This window comes from Grampus griseus (assembly GCF_964374135.1).
Source record: "Grampus griseus genome assembly, chromosome: 10".
Lineage (NCBI taxonomy): Eukaryota > Metazoa > Chordata > Mammalia > Artiodactyla > Delphinidae > Grampus > Grampus griseus.
Window position 1 is genome coordinate 98429439 of NC_139004.1, and position 22099 is coordinate 98451537.

Genomic DNA, 22099 nt, shown 5'->3' on the forward strand with positions numbered 1-22099 from the left:
CCAGTTTGGCTCCAAACTCTGTTTTTAATCACTCTGCTATGCTGTTTGTAATACAGGCAGGAAAGAATTGAATTTTTGAAAGATTTGTTTTTCAGGTTCTCAGAAATCAACATGAATATTCTATTTACTGTATAACTCAGAGTTCTTCTCTGAAGTTGAAAAGATAGCCTCTGTACTATGTTGGTAGCATATGTAACAGTATAGATGCTTCAGAGTTAAATGAAAATAAGCAGCTTTTTTTGTCTTCCTCTCATCTTTGTCATCCCCCTGGCACCTATGTTTATTGTGGCCCTCTGACAGGAAGCATTTGGGTTAAAATCTTTCAGAGCTGGCTCTGAGTCCTTGACACTGACCCCTCTGTCTGCCACATTTGCCTTGGTCATAGGCTAAAACCAGGGTCTGTGTCACGTCTCTTCTGTAACGTAAGTAAACATCAGACTGTTATTCGGGAGGGAGTATTCGTTCTGCCCAATTAATCCCTCGCTTTTCTTTCTCCTTCCTCCATCGTGGTAGCATTTACATCACCCCAGCAAGTTAAGGTTGGAAGGTTTTCTGTTTCAAAATTTCAATTCAATTCAACAATGTGCTGTGGTGTTTTACAAGACTATTTGAGAGTAAGGGAATTAACATTAGCCAGATGTTGCACTTGGCAATTTATCTAACTTACTCCTAATTCATTTCTCACAACTGTCTTATTCCTATTTTATAGGTGATGGACCTGAAGCACAGAGAAATTAAGCAACTTGCCTGTGCTCACAAGCTCTGGTCTTTCTGACTCTAAAACACAAGCTTTTTCTTTTTTAAAATATTCTTCTGCCTTCCTCCCAGGGAAATTAGGGGTTTTTTTTCCCTAGCTTATGCTGCCTAGCAAGGGGTGTTCAGTTATCCTTATAAATCTTATGTGGACCTCCTCCAGATCGTCCTCACAGGAATTAAACATAGATTTTTATGAAATGAACAGCTCTAATGGTTTCCTTTTCTCAGGGGCTACGCCATTGCCAGCAGCAGTGACGACCGCATGAATGAGCCTCCAACCTCTCTCGGGCTCGTGCCTCACCAGGTTAGTGACTGGGAATGAAATCACAATTCTGGACCCGATCCCAGTGGTGCAGTGGGAAAGTATTTGGGGTCATTCCAGCCCACCTCTTCTCCACCCTCTCTACCCTCCAGCTTACCTGGTATTTCAGTGGGAATTCTTTATGAGCACCTGGAGGAGATCCCATTCTGCAGGATGGTGACGAGAAGAAATCCTGAACAAGCAGCATTACCCAGAGTCTTGATTTAGCATTTAGCATGTTGACTAGGGGCCTCGTGATGTAGTAGAACAAGAGAGAACGGGCTTTGGAACCAACCAGACAGCGGCTTAAATCCCAGCCCGGCAGTTATTAAGATGGCCTTCCTTGGCCAAGTCATTAAACTTCTCTGAGCCTTAGTTTTCTTATCTAGAAAATGGAGTCAAGAATACCGACCTCAGCTGGTAGCAGTAGAGATGAGAGATGTTATACAGAAAGGGCTTAGCGACAGTGCCTGGTACGTCACAGCCCTCAGTAAATGGTGCTGCTAGTTTTGTTGCTGTTGTTTATTATTACTGACTCCTTAATAATAATTAAGAAATAATAAATAGTAGAAGCCAAATAACAGAAGGCTTTCTGGGCATGCATGGGAAAGCCATTGGAAGTGCACAGTGTCACCAGACAGTGGGGTGTCTTTTCAGAAAAAAGAATCTGAGGCATCATAGGGAAGGTCCACCCATAGAGAGCGAGAGAGAAAAAAAGCAGTGGGATGAAAATGTTAAATTCGTGTTGCCTTTTCACCAGTTTTCGTCACTATGCTTTTGGAGGTTTTCTGGTCTTACTTTTCGGAAATCATTTCTCTGGGTTCCGTGTGTGTATCTCAGTCTGTAGCAGGAAGGCTGTCTAGTTAGGGGAGCAGTGAGAGCACCCGACAGTCCCATCTGGGGGCTTGTGAGGACAGACTCACCAACGCGTGCAGAGAGCGGGGTAACTCACGCAGGTCGCGTTCGTCTCTCTCGCTGCCTACGCACACCTGCCCTGTCATTTTCTGGTTGAGGGTCTGAATCAGAAGAGGGGAAATTACTTGTGCACGGTCACAGAGGTAGTGGATATGCCGAAATCCATACCTAAACTCGGCATTCTGACCAGGGCTGCGTCTGAGGTTTTGTGAGTGGAAATAGCCCCAGCCTGCATTTTGGGAGAGTTTGCTTCGAATCGCTGCTCTGGGCCACTTGCCCTACGTCACCTGTCATGGATTTGTGTTAGGTCACTTACCTCCCTGGGCCTCAGTTTCTGTATCAGTAAAAGCAGGTGCTTTACCTTGTGTGCAGGATTGTCTGTGACGAGGCTTGGGAAAGCACACATCACCATGCAAATATGACTTTTCCAGCCTGCCGCACTCAAGGTGGCATTTATTTGACATGAATGGGTTAATCTTTTCTGCAGAAACACTTCAAGTAGGACTCACTAGGCCCTGTAATAAGCCCCCCTCATCCCCATGAGGAAGCTGTCCTCCAGAGCCAACCTCTGCTGTGGACGTGCTCATCTGAATCCTCACCCTCATCCCTTTTCACATGTCTCCTTCCCTTTCTTCTGACCTTGAGATGTGCCCTCATCTCCTTTACAGATTTCATGCTGAGAAGGGCCTTAATTAAATTTTCAGTCGTGCCCCTGCACTGGTTTCCTTCTTGAAGTCCTTTATGTTAAATTACCGCAGTTGTAGTTTTCTCAGTGCTGAGGCCAGAGGGCAAAACAGTTTCTTTATAGAAGGGGTCCGGTGTCAAAATGCATGTGCCCATGTTTTTACAGTACTATGGCAACTAATCCCTCTCAGTGTTATTTACCCCCATGGAGCCTTGCAATTGTTTGTCATTCACCCACTCTTCTAGTTCTTTCTCCTAGTTTTCAAATGTCTGAAGGATTATTTTGGTTGTTGGCCATCTCTTCATTTGGCCTTTTCAAAGTCTGAAGAATAATGCAGCCATATATGGGAAAAGCCCAGTGTGTGTGTGTGTGTGTGTGTGTGTGTGTGTGTGTGTGTGTGTGTGTGTGTGTGTGTGTGTGTGTGTGTGTGTGAGATTACTTGCTTACATTATTTCAAGTTTCAAGCCTTTATTTTTAGCTACTTTCTAAAAAAGACAGTGGAGAAAGAGCTTTAAAATTAGTCAGGGTTGTGTGGTCCCTATTTTATAAGGCTTTAAATTTCTTCTTTTTTTTTTCTTTTTGAAGTGGAGTGAGTCCATTTATGCAACTGTGTTTTGATTAGGGGACCACCGTTTCCACAAAAACACTGGCTGTGTTGCAATGCAGACTCAGCACTTACCCCCTCCTTTTCCTGGCTCTCTTGAGACAAATGACTTCCTGTTGGAGAGGAACTCGGTAAACCCCTTTGTGTGCTTTGTATACAGAGAATAGCCAGTGACGTTCCCTGGGCTCATTTTTTCTCCATTCCCCAAAGGAGAGTGTTTATTAATTGGCCCTTGTGGAATGAGATGTAGTAGAAAAGTGATAGTCCTTGGACCGAGAATCACAAGGCCCCCCACCAGCGACTCATTGTGTAATCTGGGGAAAGTTGCTTAACTTCGCCCATGCTCTCTGCGTCTCAGCTCTCCCCCGTGTCAGACCTGGGAGGCCTGAGGATTACTTAGTCCATCTCTCCGTGGGACCACAGGCCGAATTTGGCTTATCCAGAGATTGGCCAAGTGCAGAAAAAGGCTTGATTAGTCCCTGAAATTCAGTGATATTCAGCCTGAAACAACCTCTTATTGCATTTGAAAACCGTGAAAAAACCATTTGAAGGTGAGAAAATAGGCTTATGGGTTTGTTCTTTTTAAAAAGTCTCTGGCCCACTGTGTGTGGATGGGATTCTGCAAGCAGGCAGCAATGAGTATAAGCCACTTTCTGCCTATGAAGGGAATGTTTTTTAATTTGTCATTTTTATCTATGTATAAAATATACACAGTCACACAAATCATTAAGTATACAACTTGGATTCTCACAAAATGAACACCACTCATGTACCCAGCACGCAGGTCAAAATGAAGTGTTATCAAGTTCCCTGACATCCCCCCATGCTTCCTCAATTATCACTGCCTCCTTCCCACACAGAGACACGCAGCTCTTGGCTCCAAACACCTTGGGAGACTTTTGTCTAATTTTGAACTTTCTGTAAATGAAATAATATAATACATGGTCTTTGGAGTCTGGCTTCTTTGCTAGAGAGAACTTTTTCACTGTAGATCTTAGTGCATACTGTTATTCCCTCTGCTTCCCAGCAAGTGGGATCTTTTATTTAAAAAAAAAAAAAAAAAAGGTGGCGGGGTTGTCTTTTCCTGGCTCCTGGGGTGGTGACTGTTCTGTGAGGCCAGACCCCTTTTTCTGGTTCTTTGGCGGGAGGCACAGTTCAGGAGTTATCAAGTGTCGAGGCCACTCCTGATGTCTCCAGGAAGTTGGTGTGCAGGCTGGTGAGACAGAAATGTGACAGAAATTAACAGCCGATGTAGCTGCTGATCATTTGACTGGACATCTCTCAGAGAACGAAAAGCATCGTGGCAATTCAGTAGTTGTCTGAAAACCATGGTCATGAATATAGCAGTCCTGCTTTGATACCAACATGGACCAGGCAGTTCACGTTTTTTCTCTTTGGGCAAATGGACTCTTGGTCCTCAAGTACTACTGAATGAAGACCCTGGATGGGTATGCCCCTCCTAGGGGTTTGGACTTGCCAACCCCATAGTTCTCTTGGGCTTTCAAGTTCTTTGTTTTAGTTACTTTCAGAAGAGTAGAACAAAGCCCAAACTAGGACAGAACCTGGGCAGGGACCAGCCTGGGAAATCTCCCAGTGAGACAAAAGCCGAGCTAGAGTTGTGGTCTCTAGCCAAGCCTCGGCCTGCTCTTGATTTGGCCTGTCTGCACAGGCTGTGCCCCACAAATCCTCAGGCCGTTCGCTTTCAGTAAGGTCTCTTTACCGTGCTCCGAAATGCTGACCTCGGTGTGCCTCTAGGGGTGTGGACGGATTGACTGCTGAGGAAGGAGGGTAAGAAGATAAGCACTAAGAGCGTATTTCCTGAGATGTAGCCCGAGAAAAGGAATCTCCTTCCCCCTCTGATTCTGTACCCCTCGAATTGATGGCAATGGAAAGGGCAGGAAGAACAGACAGTCCAAACGTCTGCTGTTTCACCATTTCAGCCACTGTGGTTTGTGACCTGTTCATCCTCCCTTCCCCCTCCCTCCAGTCATCCCTGCAGCAGGTGATCCCCAAACGCTGACGCCGTGCCAAAGCGCCATTAGGTTCAGAGAAGTTCGGTGACCGGCACGCAGCACAAGCGTTTGGTTCCACTTGCCTTTGGAGTTTCTAAGGTGGTGGATGTACCCCAAGCCACTCAGATGTGGTGAAGTCTCATTCCAATGGGGAGGCCCCTGAATACAGGAGGGATTTGGGTACAAGATCCGACAAGGTCTGGGCTTCCCTGCGTGCAAGACCCTAGAAGAAGAGAGGGGCATTCCCCGCTCCTGGCACACAAAGTGGGGGATAAATTACACACAGTGCCAGAGTTCCAGAGCGTCTCAGGTAGCATCTCTTGGCCCAAGAGGACTTGGGCGTAATTTTATCAGTTGAAGGACGTCACTTGTGCCCCACGAGTTTTGCTCACCCGATGGGGCTGTCCTGTTTGGGAGGCTCGCGTGGGAGGGAACCAGAAGGCTCTGGATCATACAGATCCGATTAGAATCCCAGCTTTGCCTCTTAATTTCATTTTCATCCATTTGACAAACGGGTTCAAGGCGGTTCTTGCCACTTGTCACTGTGTGACCTCGGGCAGGTTACTGATCCTTTCTGAACTTCATATTTTAAATTACTAAAACGGGCATAATAATATACTAAACAACTGGGATTCATGTACAGATTAAATTACATTATAGATTAAATTACATTAGCACAGTTCTGGCCACATAAGGGACATTTGTAAATGTTTTTATCTTTCTCTTTCACTTTTAATTAAAATGGTAAAGTGGGCGCCTATCTAGCCTCCTAAAAAGGGAGTTACAAGGAATCTCGTAAAACTCTGGAAGCAGTGAGCGTGCAGGGAAGGGTTGGAAGGATTAGTTCCATCCTGCGCTATTTTTCTAAAGATGGCGCTCGCTCATTTCCAGCTTGCTTCTTCTGCCCCTTGGTGGCCCCTGTTTGACAGTGAGAGGTGGGTTAGTGGTGGGAGCTGAAGCTGTTGTCTGAAACAAAGACCTCTGTGGTGCGCCTGAGGTTTTGCATTTGCTAAACTTTATTTTGGCGTTGAATTTGGTTAAGACTCTCTGCAACATCCAAGAGCAATGCGGAGTTTGGAGTTAGCTCTTATTTATGCAAACTCCAAGCTCTAGAAATACCGCCAGGCCTGCTGGAAACCGGTGTGAAGTCAAAGCAGCAGGTTTCTGCTGTGGCTGCAACTGTGCCTTCTCAGAATGGCTGTTTATTTCTGGGCATTGGCTCTTCACTTCCCATCCAGGGGAGGTTGATTTTGGACGCACGCAGCAGTAAGCGGCAACTTGCAGCGAGCAGCAGTGAGCAGTAGCTGGAAGCAATATCAGTCCCCGGACCGGGAGTCCTAACTGCTAGACCACAGAGGCCAGCGGCTAGGGCCTAAACCCACAGTTCTAGCCTGGCTTGTCAAGAAAGAATTCAGGCAAGGAGGCAGAAAGTAAAGAGAAAAGTAGAAAGTTTCTTGGAAAAGCAAAGTACGTGTGGAAAGACGCATGGGAGAACTGAGAGAGAGAGTAACGCCTTTAGGAAGTTTAAATCCTGTATGAGGGGGCAGTTTTCCAGGTTTTCGTCTCCCTTCTGGCCAATCATCTTGCTTTGTCCCCCCCTGGCTAATTTGTCTCAGGACCCTCCCCTTAGGTGCACACTTACCCCACAGTCAAGATGGACCCCGACGTGAAGGCATCTGGGAGAAGCAAGAGTCACCATGGCATGGAGTTGTCCCCTGACTTTTGACCCCCAAGGAGCCTTTCTACACATGTGTAGTGTCTCCCTTGCCCCAAGGAGGGGCGAAGTGGAGATCCCTTGATCCTTTACTCAAACGAGGTTTTGCCCCTCTTCGTTTTTGCCATGACTGTTATCTTAAGGCATCCACAAGAGACAAAACTTGGCTTTTTACCCTGTCTCTGTCATTGCTTCCATTTCGGAGAGCAAACAGGAGGCTGATTTTAAATGTCTAACCTGAAGCCCACCTATCTCCTGTCTCAGGAAATGCAAACAGGAGGCGAGTTGTAAGTGTCCGGCCTGAAGCCCATTTTTTCCTGCCCCATGAAATGTTAACAGAAGGCCAGTTGTAAATGTCTAACCTGGAGCCCATCTATCTCCCACCTCAAGGTGGGCTTGGGGCTCAAGCCGCTTTCACTCAGCTTAGGTGTAAACACCATGAGGGGCTGCCCAGAATGGAAGAGACCCCTTTCTATTCCTGATCTATTTATTTTGTAGCTGACTGGGCATAAATGACTGAAGATAATTTAATCCACTCAGACCCTGATGGCAGCCGTCTTGATATTGAGTTTTTGGTTTTGAGGGGGTGTTTATTTGTTTTTTAATTCCTCTGGTCTTCTCTTTCTTTCTTCCGTTCTTTTTACCTTCTCCTTGATTTTCCCCTAGACTTGGGAGAGAAGGAACAGAACTCAGATCCCTGGCTTTACCACTTGGTAGTTGTAGAATCTTGGGCGAGCCAACCCACTTCCCTGAGCCTCGATTTCTTTATCTAGAATACAGGGGAAAGTCCCAGGATGGTAGTGAGGGCAACATGAGATGAGTATGTGAAAACACTCCAGAGGGCCAGACACAGGGATGGCACGTAGCAGATGTCGCTCCTCTGCTCAGTCCCCTAGGCCACCATTTCCACAGGATGTCAGGACATGCCCTCCTGCAAGGCTTCCAGGGTTAGGAGGGAGCAGTTGTTTCTATGGAGGGAGAAGGGAGTGGGGTTAGCACTTTAGGGGAGGCACAGGAGAGGCAGAGAAGATGGGTGAGTTTGAGAATCTGAAAGGCGACCAGTGTCCCTGTAACGTAGAGAATTGGGAGAGCACAGGGGAAGAGGAGGAGAGGCAGGGCCTCACAGGCCATCTTAAACCCAGGGGCAGCGGAGAGCCGTTGAAAAGTCATAAGCGGAGCGGTGACGTGATCAGGTTTGGCTGCTGTACAGAGAATGGACCGGAGGAGATAACAGAGGATCTGGGCATAGAATTGGAGTCCTTGAGCCTTTAAGTGGAAGACAGCCTAATCCAGGGATGGTGCATCAGAATCACCTCGGGAGCCGTTCCAGAATACACATTTCCCAGCCCTGTTCCAGATCCACTGAATGACAACCTCCAGGGACGTTAGGTGTTTGAGAACAACGACTTCATTCTATAAAGATGGTTTCTTGATGGCATCCTATGGGACAAAGCACGTGACTCGTCAAGTTAACACGGACCAAATCCTGCTCGTTGGTGATGGCTTTTGAGTTTTGTGCTCCCACCGGCCCTAGTTCTCTTTCCAAAAGGGCCCTGGACTCCTAATCCCTAGGACACACCCCCAAACAGGTGTTCCTGCCTTCCAACCTTTGGACGATAGTTAGATGCGCACAGGTGCGCGTAATGAATCCGGCCGGGACCGCCCACTCTCCCCCTGGGAACCGCCCCGAGGGGGGAGGGAGGCCGGGAGCCTATATAGGCCTGGCTCTGAGGCTTTGTGCGTCATCTCTGCGCTCATCTTTGCTCCTTCCGGTTGAGGGGGCGTGAGGCCTTGTTAGCCAAGCGCAAGTACAACCATGCGCCTCGCTGGTGTTTGAAGACGGGGATTCAACTCAAGCTCCTTCTGCCCTTTGTGGGGCCTGGGGGTGAAGAGAGGGAAGGGAGCCAGGCAACCGCAGGTAATTGTACTTCTCCCAGCTTCCCAGGTGGGGTTTTTAAATATTCAGGGGGTAGCGAAGAGACGCGTGTTGTAGAGCTGGTCTGTTCGTAGAACACTCTTTCTTTCCCTGGAAGGCTACATTGGAAACTGATGCTGGGGGGGCTTTTTTTGGTGGTTTTTTTTTGTTTTTTTTTTGAGGCAGAGGGATTGGGGGCAATAGGGACTTTATGCTTTCATTTTGTACCTTTCTGTATTGTTTGGAAAATGTTAAGGAGGTTATGAACCTTTTTTAGTCACCTTTTTTGAGGCATAACTTATGTACAGTCAAATGTACCCGTTTAAACGTGCATTTTAATGAGTTTAGACGAGTGTGTACACTTGCATATGACCACCACCACCGCAAATGAGGTCCAGAGCTTTTCTATCCATCCCCAAAACTCACTTTGTGCCTTTTCTATGGTAATATCCCCACCCTCAGACCCAGGCAACCACTGATTGGATTTTCATACAGGCCATTTTAATATCTTCTTTATTCTTTTCAGCATTAAGAGGAAAAAAAACCTTCATCAATGTAATTTAGAAAATAAAATATGCAGCGAGGCAGGCAAAGTTTGGCCCCTCTAGTAGAGGCGCATGTGTGTGTGTTCGTGTGTTTGTGGAATTGGCAGTTTTTCCCCCTCTAGGGAGGGGAGAGATTGAGAAGCCAATAGTATTCGGGAGGCTGTTTAAAAGGAAGTTAAGTATTTAAATATATTTTAAAAAATAGGAAGACAGGAGTAAATATGCTATGGGAGTACGGGTTATTTTTTTGCTCTTTTGTTTTCTGTCATGCTTATTACTTTTATAATAGGTCGAATTAAAATTTTTAAAAAGAGCTGTTTAATACTTACCCTCCTGTAAGGAAAGATGGACAGCAAATATTATAATCAAATAAGGGTTTAGAGTAAGCTGTGTGTAGTCCCCAAAGTTGGAAGACTGTACCTTGAGCCGTGTCAAGAGGCCTTAGAGTGGATGGAGAAATCACTTTATAAAATCTCGTCATTTAGATGTTAATTTAGATGTTGCTGAATTAGCCGGGTGTGGTGGTTCTATGCATAAAAAACGTGGAAAGGAGGCAGAGGCTTGCTAACTGCTTCCATCTGCTTTCTGACATACAACAGGTGATGCTGAGGGTATAGATTAAACCACGGGAAGGGGTAAATGAGGTTGGTAACTGAAAGCATCTTCTTCCAAAGGCTCTGAATCACCTGGGCTCTTGTTAAACATGCACATGCTCTGGCCTTACTTCAGATCTTTTCAGTCAAGTTCCAGGGGATTCTTCTGATCAGGCAGGCATCGAAAAATACCAGATGAGCATATTGTTTCATATACTTTGCACACGTCTAAGTAGGAGGATGTTGGTGAATTTTTCTCCACCCAAGCAAGGGACAAATCCTTATAACTTCTTTGATTGTGAATTGGTGCCTGGCCTCTCTAAATAGGTAGAATATATTTATTAGGATTTTGCATCAGGTGCCTGGATTTTAGATTTGCTCTGGGATTTCTATGCATGTCTAAGGAAGGTGCTAAAATTTTAAGTAGCAACTTCTGCTCTTTAAATTTTATGCATTTCTTGTAAGATTTTAGGGAACACAGCATATTGTGGAAGCTCAGTGCATTTGTAATACAGGGGATTTAAAGAGTTGTTGATGGGGAAGGACTTCATGTTGCCTGGAAGATGTGAATGGTGGTAAGATGGAGTTTTTCTTGTGGTTTATTTGGGATGTGTTTCCTCTGAATACTTCAGGTATGAATAATTTGGTTGGCTTTGGGATGTTTGTGTTTTTCTCATCCACTCATTTCATAATTAATAATTAGTATTTGTTATGAGCAAATCACTGTGCTATGGACAGATGCAAATAGTTCAACCTATATCTTGCCCTCTAAAAGCAAGAGAGATTAAAAAGTAATTTTTTAAGTAATTATATTACACAAGCTGATTCTAAAACTCATTTGGCAAGGCAAGGGACCCCGAATAGTTAAAATAATCTTGAAAAAGAAGAACAAAGTTAGAAGACTCATACTTCCCAGTTTCCAAACTTACTACAAAGCTACTATAATCAAGACAGTGTAGTACTGTCATAAAGGTAGACATATAGATCAACAGAATCGAATTGAGAGTCCAGAAATGAACCCTGACATTTATGGTCATTTCTTGCCAATTAAACGGGGGGAGAAGAGCCTTTTCAAGAAAGTATTGGAACAACTGGATTTCCACATACAAAACAGTGAATTTGGACCCTTATGTCACACCATATAAAAAAACACCTCAAAATGGATTGCAGACCTAAATGTAAGAGCTAAAACTATTAAATAAGAAAACATACTAACTCTTCTTAACCTTGGGTGAGAATTGGTTTGTTATCTATGATACCAAAAGGCCAAGCAACCAAAGGAAAAATAAATAGGACATCAAGAAAGTAAAGTTCTGTGCTTCAAAGGACACCCATCAAGAAAGTGAAAAGACACCCCACAGAATGGGAGAAAATATTTGCAAAATCATATCTGAAAGAAACTCATATCCAGAATATATAAAGAACTCTTAACATTCAACAATATAAAGAAAACCCAATTTAAAATTTGGCCAAGAATTTGAATCTACATTTCTCTGAAGAAAGATAATATGAATGGTCAAGAAGCACATGAAAAAATGCTCAACACTTAGTCATTAGAGAAATGCAAATCAAAACCACAGTGAGCTACCACTTCATATTCATTAGGATGGCTACCTCAAAGAGACAAGAAGGTGGAGAAATTGGAACCCTCGTATGTTGCTGGCAGGAAAGTAATATGGTGCAGTCACTTTGGTCTTCAAAATGTTAAACATATAGTTACCATGAGATCCATTAATGCCATTCTATATATATATATATACCCAAAAGTTATTCAACTTGTGAATAAACAAAATATGGTATATCCATGTAATTGAATAGTATTTAGCAATAAAAAGGAATGAAATACACATGATACAATATAGTAAGTGAAGCCAGTCATATATGATTCTATTTGTAGTAAATAGGCAAATTAGGCAAATCAATAGAAATAGAAAGTAGATTAGTAGTTGCCAGCATTTGGGAAAAGTGGAAAATGGGGACTAATTTCTTAGGGGTTCTGAGTTTCTTTTGGGGGTGCTGAAAATGTTCTGAAATTAGGTATTGGTGATGTTTACAAAATTCCATGAATATACTAAAAGCCACTGAATTGTATACGCTAAAGTAAGTTTATGGTACATGAGTTTTTTCTCAGTAAACCTGTTATTTTTTAAAGAAATAACTATTACATAAGTTATTTTGGTGATAAATACCAAAAAGAAGGATTTCACGTAATGAAGGCGTTATCTCTAAGTCAAGTGGTGGGTGGATTGAGTATTTATGAAAGAGGTGCGTTTGAGCTTGAGTGACTGTTATGGAAGATGTAGATTTGGTTATATAGCTGGTTCCCAAAGGAAGAGCTCTGAGCCACAGAATTCGGCATGAGACAAGGTCAGCAACACAGTAATGTCTTTGAGAGGGACGTTGTACTTGAGCTTAGTAGTTGTATGAAGCCTGTGAAAAGATCAGAAAGGCAAAATGGGCCCAGATTAGGGGGGACCTTGAGTGCCAGCATGAGGAATTCTCTGCTTTTTTGGTCAGCTCTAGGAAGCTGATAAAAAGTGACACACCTCAGAGCTGTGTCTTAGGAAAATTAATCCATAGCAGAGTGTTGGATTCAGTGGGAGGGAGAGAGCTCGCCTGTGGAGGTGCCCGTTAGGAGTCTGTCGCAGTTGGTGTGAGAACAGGCCTTCCTCTTTTGAATTTCCTAAAACTGGAATTAGTTTGGTGGAGTTCTGAGCCTTCTGAGACCAACTTGGGGAATTTGAAAGGCCTCACACACAGATGTTATTCTACTTCATTTCCTGGGAAAATGAGTCAGTTTCCTGGTAAAGAGCTGTCTGGGGTGCTAAACAATGGTGTGGGTGCCCCTGCTTGGCCACCCCATTCACTTCGGCTCCTTTCTGTTGCTCACCACCTGTGTTTTTGGTTTATATTTTCTCTTTCCTTCCTTCCTTCCTCTCCCTTTTCTCCCTTCATTTCCGCTCCTAACTGGGTCTACTGTCTCCCTTCCCTTCGCCTTTAACTCCGCACCTCCAATCGTGGAACAGTTTAGCAGAGAAAAATACCAGTATTTCTTTGCACAACACAAAGTTTATTACCTGTATGAGAGAAAAGAGAATCAGGAGACCTTTTCATGAAACCTATATGGAGACCTTAACCTGTAGGCCATATCAGTGAACATTTTCATGGAAAATATGCTACATATGATAAATATTTTTCTAGGTAAATTTAATATTAAAGCCATTGAGATAGAAGGAGACTCACTATGAGAATTCTTTGGGCCTGTAACTTCCAGATCTCACGAGGATCTCAACATATCCATTTGTGACCTGCCGTTATAGTCTTTTCTGCTGGTTTGCCATCTCTTGTTTTGGTGACCTGGAGAGCAAACTTAGGACCCTGCTTGTGCCTCAAGCACTGTATTAGGAAATGGTCACCACCTTCCTGAGATACAGAGAACTAAAGATTTAGAACTAAAGAACTAAAGATACAGAGAACTAAAGATTGTCACATTTTCAAAGGTTCACTGTGAGGCCAGCTAACTTATCCCAGCTATCTAGCTTATCATTACTACCAAACACTCTCTTGATCTTGGATTACATTGAAATCTCATAACATATAGATAACGACGTTTAAAAGATTGCTATAGGCATTTCCTTTAAGGTTAGATCTTCCAGCAATAAGTATGCAAATGTAACTAGACTAGTTGCAGTGTGGGCTTAAAGGTGGAGTTGCCCACACTCAGAAGCCTGTCTCTTTGAAGAGTCCGCCAGGTTTCCTTGGTTTTGTTTTGGGGGAGTGTTGGTAGGGTGGCTAAAGGCAACAAGGACTGGGGGGAGAGCGGGGGGGGGGCGGTTCTTTTGCTGTACTCAAGTGAGGCTGTTAAATGTGTGGTGAGCCCTCACACTGAGGACGAAAGCTGTGCCGTCCTGAGAGGGAGGGAAGGGAAAGGAAGGAGAGAGGGAGCCCCGGCCAGGGCCTGGCCAGGTTTGGGAGCAGGGGCCCGCTTCTGAATCTTAGCGTTGTCACTTTTTGTTTACCTGAGCCAAGATGCTTCACCCTTCCCAGCCGGAGTTTCATCAGTGGGGTAGTTGTCAAGACCAAATAAATTAACTCGAGAAGATGGGTGGTGTTTGGCTTATTGTAAATGTTGAGTCCTATGGAGACTTTAGAGATTTCACCATACATATTTTTAGTAATAATGTTTAAATGATATATGTAACAGTTGAAAGTCCCCTTTTGGTGTCAGTGTAGTTCTGGAAGTGTAGTGTCTGGATTACTTAAATTATAGTTTGCGAAACCTGGTTATAACTGACACCCCGTAAATGGAAATGAGTTGTAATTCAGAAATTATAACTGAGGTGCTCAAGGTGGCGCTGTTTCCCCATCAACTTGGTGATGCGCTCCATTTTATCCCTATCTGTTCCAACTCGGGCAAGTAACCGGATCTATATTTAGGAGCATTTCTGCCTTCTGTAGTCCCCAGCCCTTCTTACTGAGGCCGCACTCCAATACCACATCCTAAAAATGCACACTTGTCCTGTATTCACTGTAACATACATGAGAATTGTCAGTAATAAACTAGTTGACTGGTTATATATTTGAAGACATTTATGAAAACAATACTTCCGATTTTACAGCTTTCTTTTTATATTTTGGAGTCAGTTTGTGTTTAGGTCTCAAATATGTGCAAAGCTTGTAGACCAGTTCTTAATGGAATAAAGGACCTCATATAGTTCTTCCTCAAACTGATTATATAGTACGAGGGAAAATATCTACATTGAACTTCATTTTTGTGAATCTGTACCAGGAGCACCCTATTAATTGTTTCCCACTTCTTGTCAGAAGCGACACACGTACTTCACAGGTGTGTCATTCTGGGCTTGATGTGCCTTGTTGTGTTTGTTTTTAGATACGAGGATTTCTGTCGCGATTTGATAATGTCCTTCCTGTCAGCCTGGCATTTGACAAATGTACAGCTTGTTCTTCCAAAGTAAGTCGTTCTACATTCATGGGACTTGTTTAAAATGAGCTCTTCAGCCTTACTAGCCAGAGGCACTGAAACCAACTGAGGGCTTTCTGTGGAGGAGGGGAGGGCCTAAAAATGCCAAACCAGAAAGGATTGTGTTTTCATTTTATCTGTATTCATTCTCACGAGAAACCAGCCTGAGAAAGTGTGGTTTATAGTGTAGAGAGAGAGACTGAATTAGATTACTATAGTTCTGTATTAGTACTTGAATCATGATGGTAATTTGGACTCGAATTTGAACTTTACTCGTCTTTGTTCCTCCCCAGAGAGCTCCTCGCTTGTACCGACCATCCCAGAGCAATTTTTAAGTGTTACTCCGGGGATGAGGGGTAGCAGGCGGTCCTGGTGGTGTGTCTTTCGGAGATCTACATAATGACAAAGAAGGAGTAAACAGAGATTAGGGCCCTGGATCGGGAGCCAATAAAAGGGCCCATTCAGCTTTGATCTTTCCAGAGGCTCTAAAAATAGAGCTGGTATGTCCTCCATTGTAATGGGAAACGGCTGATGTATCTCAAAACTACAGTGATGGCATCTCATTTTTTAATAGGCTTTGAGATAGTCTGAGTTATTTTCACATGTACACTGTGTGTTACAGCTGATTTCCTTTTGGATACCTCTTTAAGCCTTCTAATGCCCAGTGATTTAACCTGGGCTTTTAAAACTCATGATTCTTGATAAGACTTTCATGTTCAAGTGTTATGCAAAATAGCGTTGGGGTCATTAATCCCAAACTCTGGCCTCTCAGTTATAATTTGGGACTTTGCTGTGTAGCCTACATCTGGCACTCTGAAAGGGATTGAATTCTAGGGATAGTCTCTCCACTCTGAGATGACACGCTTTCTTTGAAAACTTTACCTGGGTCTTGTCTTATGAGAAGCACAATCCTGACCAGTCAGTCTCTCTAAAAAGTTAACTCAGGGGGTTTCCCTGGTGGTCCAGTGGTTAAGACTCCGAGTTTCCAATGCAGGGGGCACGGGTTCGATCCCTGATCAGGAAACTAAGATCCCACATGCCGTGCGGCACGGCCAAAAAAAAAGTTAAAAAAAGTTAACTCAGATTTGACAAACAATGTTGATAAATTTGGTTAATTTTAGGTGCTCAAAAACTTAGAGTAGCTCTTTCTCTCTTTTCTTCAAAAGTAAAGTAAGCTCCTGTTCTATCGTTATGCATCCCAAGTGTCTCTGTTGAGATTTAAAGCTGTTTGTTAGTAGTTATCCGTGAGCTCCTTTTTTCTGTAGGTTCTTGAAGGCATCTTCTGTCTTCTCGAGTCAGGGCCTCAAGGACGTCTGTGTGCACTTCTGTCTTCATAAATGCAGGTTTTAGGATTACGTGCTCTTCAGTGGAGCACATTTTTTTCTTTGAATGGCTAAGCTAATTGGTCTCAAAATAACTTGGCAGTATTAATTTTCATATTGAAATTGTTTGGCACCGGTGCCAGAGGTTTTTCTGTGGCTTTATGTAAATCTGGTTAGTCAATGAAATAACGATAATTGGGTTCTCTAAGTGAAATGCAAACACTCATTTTTTCTTGTTCTATTTCTAATTAAATTAGCCCTTGAGGTACTGTTTACAAAAGGATCACAAGCATACCAGCTAGCTGAGGTCCCTTATATTCTTTGAAAGAGAATAGCTTTGCATTTTCTTTCACACTTATTGTAAGCATTAAATTAATTATAGGTATTACTTTTTTGTTAGCAAAATTATTTCCCCTTGGTGGTCATTCTGAGAGTCCTGCTTTACATAAACATGCTGGACGATTTAATACAAACTGACTTGGATTTTAACAGCTGTGCTATTCCCATAGCGATCACTTTTCATGTGGTCTGGGTATTAAATTTCTTCTGTGCTGAAAAGGTTGCTGCATTGGTGCATGTATTTCCTTACAGTAGAAACACAGCATTTACGTACTTGGCTAACTTATTTATTCGCTTAGGAGGATGTCATTCTCTGTTATCTGCAAACCCAGCATTAATACTTTGAAATGACAAATCCAATTACATTTTCATCTCTGTGCATGTGAATTTTTCTTAATTCATACTTAGCATAATATTTTTTATACTGAGTCATATCATAGTTGTTATTGTTTCAAAAAAATTCTTTGAGGCTAAAAATGACTTTTAAAAATTTCTCCTTTGACATCCATGAAGTAATTTTTTCCTTTGGTAGTGTTCAGTATTTTTGCTTTTTTTTTCCCCCTAGCACTAAGGCCATGCTTGTGTCTTGATTTAAGCACAAGTACAGAAAGATTGGGGAGGTAGAATAAACTATGCTGAGTAAAAATGCCTTCATTACCTTATTTATATCAGTAAAATATAGACCTTTTATAAGGCCTGAGGTGGGGAAGAGTACAGTTCTCTGCTTCTGTGGCAGGGAAGGCTAAATCATCTACACGCAAATTGTTCCTTATCCTATTTGATTTTAGCTTGGCATACAGCCAGGTGAATTGTTCCATCTTCCAGAAAAAATATTGAAGAATCTGGAGGGAGGAGGGTGGTGAGGAGTCGCTTTCATTCCAGTTTCTATTTATTGCCTTGTAAGACTTTCCAAAATGATAGTATCTGTCACTAGAATTTCAAAAAACCCTATTGGAAGGTATATGAGTCCTTTTTTAGGTTTCATAAAGGAATTCAGAGCCAAATAGTTGTGTGGAATTGCTACCAAAGAGAAAAGTACAGATTTGAAACCGATATTCTTGAAAGAATTTCTTATAATACGTGGAGTTAATTTGTTGTTTTTAGATTTTTCACCTAAGTAATTGGGAGGAAGTTAGGGTATTTGGAGGGGTACCTTTCTATTTTGATGTAATTTTAAACTTACAGACAAGTTGCAGGAATAGTACAAGGAACTCCTTTACCCAGATCCCCCAAGTGTTTACATTTTTCCCCATTTGTGTGTATGTGCTCTTCTCCCTCCCTGCCTCTCCTCTTTTTGTTGAAACTGAGAGTGAATTGGAGACATTGTGATTGTTCATAGCTAAGTACTTCAACATATGTTTCCTAAGAAAAAGGTTCTTATCTTACCTAAGCACAATGCACTTACCAAATTCAGGCAGTTTAATGTTTGTGTAACAATACTGTTATCTAATACACGGTCCATATTTCAGATGTTGTTATTTGTACCAGTAATGTTCTTCATAAGTTTTTTCTCCAGACCAGAATCCAGTTCAGGATCGGGCATTTAGTTGTCATGTCTCTTTGGCTTCCCTCAATCTGGAAAAGTTCCTTAGCCTTTCTTTGTTTTTCTTAACTTCACCACTTTGACATTTTGCCAGTTATTTTGTAGAATTTCCCTCAATTTGGATTAGTCTAATGTTTCCTTATGATTAGATTCAGGTTATGAATTTTTGGCAGGAATACCAAAGAAATGATGATGTATCCTCATGTCAGGAGGCACATGATATATTTTATCCCCTTTGGTAATGTTAACTTTCCCCCTTTCCATATTTGTAACTACCTTCCCCAACAGTGAGAAACCTGGCTCCCAGTATCCTGCATATATTCACTTAACTTGCTCAAGCCTGGAATACACAGAAAGTAGTTCCAAAATTGCCAGTCCATACTACTGCAGATAGTAAACCTATTACGTAGAGTTTGATCATTGTGCATGGTTCTTTTTTTCTAGGCAAAATTTACATACAGTGGAATGCGTGAATCTTAAGAGGACAGTACTATAATTCTGACAAACACATACACCCAGGTAACCTACATTTCAGTCAAGACATAGAATGTTTCCATTACGCCAGAAAGTTCCCTTGTACCCCTTCCCAGTCAGTCTTGGGGGAGGGGAGCAGTATTTTGAGTATTGTGACGGTTCTCTTTCCCTAGAAGGAGTAAAACTAGGCCCCTTCTGGTGTTTTATGTAACAGTAGCCTTGTTCCTGGGACCCAGAAGTTGACTGGAAACTTCTCTCATATGTGCAGAGTCAGGAGCAGGGCTGTGCCTGAGGAGACTGCAGGCAGACGATTCTTGATCTTGTCGCACGATTCTGTCACAACCTTGGCAATATTGCAGGAACAGCCTATTACGAAGAAGCAGGCCCCAAACTTGGTTTTTATACCGTCTGGGACTGCCTAGTGCACAGATGTAGCAAGATGTGCCCAGAAACCTGATCTTCAGATTTTAATTAGCCATTAGCAGCCCTAATATTATACTCATTCTGGTGTTTACTATTCGATGGGGTCTCCTGTTGACAGGTTATGACTGAACTTCCCAAAGTGACTTGTTATTAGCTTTTTGTGTGCACCTGTATATGTGTGTCTTGGAGTGAGAGGGATAGGGTGGTGTAGAATATGTGTCAGCTGGTATCATCATATGGTCAACTGTGCTTGCTTTTTGCCTTTGTCATAGTCAGCCTGTCCATTTATCTTTTGATATTAATATAATCCTACCTTTCTTCTCTCATTTCTTTTCTCTTTGTTAAGAAAAGAGAAGCATGAAATGCCAAAAATTAAACTCAAGTATTTAAACTTTCTTTAAAGAAAAACCTCTATCCCAGAGCAACCTATTACCTAAAAGTTCTGCAGATGCACCGTTGAGGAGAGAAAGACAAATGGTAGATTTGGAAGGAGAGGTTAAACTCTTACTGTATGTCTGTTAGCAGACATACGTTTATTCAACTGACATTTGAGTCCCTGCTGTGTACCAGAGATAGGGAGGTGATTAAAATAGCCACTGCCTTCAAAGAACACTATCAAAAGAGTGAGGGAGACCTATAAACCAATGCTGATCTCCCTAACATTGTTATATGCTCTGCAGTCAAGGTGTATCCTCTTCTTAAGGTGTCCTGGTACCAATTGGCTTTGGGGAAGACCAGGGACCAATTCCCCTGGTACCAATTGGCTTTGGGGAAGACCAGGGAAGGTCTTGCAAGGGACTTGTAAGTTGATCTTAAAGGATGAGTAGGAATTTGTAGAAATACATGGGAGAGAGGACAAGAGGAAGGTATTCCAGGCGTGGGGGGATCACATGTGTGCCAGCCAGAGGCAAGAAAACATGGCACATTTATGAAGTTGTTCTGTGTAGCAGTTGTGACAGAGCCTGGGACACCTCATTCCCTTCACATTGTCCTCTTGGTGAGTGCCATTTTCATTTCAGCTCTTCTTGAGCTGGAATCTGGCTGTGCTTTGTCTAGCACTTGAGGCTCTTTCTCACCTCGCATCAGGCTTAGGGGTTTCCTAGCCTAAGGAATCCAGCAACTGCAGCCCGTTGGGGGGCGGGGGGCGGGGTGCAGAGGACAGGAAGGCAGGCGGGGGATTTCCAGGTCCTGGCTCTCCATCCCTTGCTGGCCAGCTGAGGGACCACAGGCAAGGTGCTCCCCGCTCTGCCGCCTCCCTTTCTTTTGTTAAATGAGTCAGTTGGATGAGATAAGCTCTGGCTGTCTATTGACACTTGAAGTTGCTAGCTTTTATATTTCCTTTACTTACTTTTATTTAATTCTTTATTCCCCAAGCAGTGCATTTTCGTTGCAGAAAAAATCAGAAAATATATTTAAGGAAGTAATCGACTGTATTCCAGCCACGCAGATCATTGTTAGGCATTGATGTCTACCCTTCTTGGCTTAAAAAAAAAAAAAAAAATCCTATCTTTTATGGGTATGTGCAGATACTTTTTCTCTCTGAACATTGCTATTGTAAGTTTGAAATTAGCTTCACAGAGAGGGATTTATGGTGCTGCATCAAGCATACTCTCTGCTTCTCTGATTTGATAGGGTTTTAAATCTCAGTCATTTACAAGGACCGGCCAGAGCCCCATCGGAAGAGCTCTCCAAAGTTGTGCCAGGAATTTCTGCATACGGCTTCTCAGTGGCAAATATTACTCAAAACTGGGCTGCAGCCAGGTGTTCCTTCTTCTTTCCAAAAGGGACATAAATCTCTGATTTGGAAAATGATGAGTAACCCCCAGGTTCCCTTTTTCTATCTCATTTACCTAGTGAGGCCTCAAGTCTCCTGTTGTAATGTGCGATGGATTCCATATGGATAGTTGTGTGGTGTAAACTGTTATCTCATATCTTGTCCTTAGCAACTAGAGTTCCCACAACTTCCACAACTGCTCGCTTCCCAAAAGGAGATGGAATATCCAGCCAGAGCCAGTGTGGAGTATTTAGCTACAAGCCCTAACCTCAGAGCTCTTGGCTCTTCACCTCCTTGAAAAACCTTGGACGTTTCTCCCTTTGCTTCAATTTCCTCATCCATAGAGTGGGGAAAATATTTTCTGTTTCCCAGGGAAATTGCAATGGCTGATGTGTATCCAGTTCCCTGTGACCAAGTACCAAGGCCTTTGCCCACTCCTGGGACTGATGTTGACATCAGAAATAAGAGGAAAACAAAGACCCCTGTGATTTCATTAGGTCTTCCGGGGTGTGTGGCACCCTTTCTGGGGTCACTGTTCACAAGCAGGTACAGTGAAAGGCCTGATTGAAAGTCAAGTCTGCCTTGGCTTTGAAAGACTGCAGAAACCTTCCATCATGGTTCATGATGACTATTACTGTCAAAACCTTTTCTGTGACTCCAGAGAACTCAGTCTTCCTAGTTACTTCTAACCTGAGACCACCTAATCGGTAGTTAAAGTTTGTGCTGCTCACTCCTTTTCTGTGTCACCTGAGGTCACAAAAACATGCCTCGCCTGTCCTAACACACTTTTTTTTTTCCTTAGAGGATCTCTAACATCCAGACCAGAAAATTTAGGGCTGTGTTCTCCTTAGGTGGTTCCACAGGCTGCCTGGCCCAAGCATAGGCTTCAGGTTATTGAAAATCTGAGTTCCTTTTAGTTTGGAATTAATCTCATTCACTTTTAGCCTTTCCCCCAAGCCCAACCCTTGACATAGTGGTTCTTAAATTTTTTGAGTCATGGACCTCGTTCAGACTGATAAAAGCAGTAAACCTGCTCCCCTGAAAAATGGAAGCCACACAGTTTTGCAGGCAATTTCATTGGCTTTGTGAAGTCCCTGAAACGTGCCTGTGGATCCTAGGAAGGCATCCTTGCTCGGAGTTTTTCTTTGGTACCATCCCCACACTCTCCCAGACAAGACCCTGGGGGATGTGGGTGCAGCCAGC

At 43.1% G+C, this 22099-nt stretch overlaps 1 protein-coding gene across 2 annotated transcripts in view; it reads left to right on the forward strand.

The window, feature by feature from the left end:
• Nucleotides 1–22099, forward strand: part of ATG7 (autophagy related 7) — a 244424-nt gene that overhangs the window by 74327 nt on the left and 147998 nt on the right. The window contains exons 16-17 of one of the 2 annotated variants that reach the window (XM_082664489.1): nt 985–1060; nt 14932–15012. In XM_082664489.1, coding sequence (XP_082520615.1) covers nt 985–1060; nt 14932–15012 — 157 coding nt within the window. The remainder of the gene's footprint in view (nt 1–984; nt 1061–14931; nt 15013–22099) is intronic. The other variant, XM_082664490.1, reaches the window with a different exon arrangement.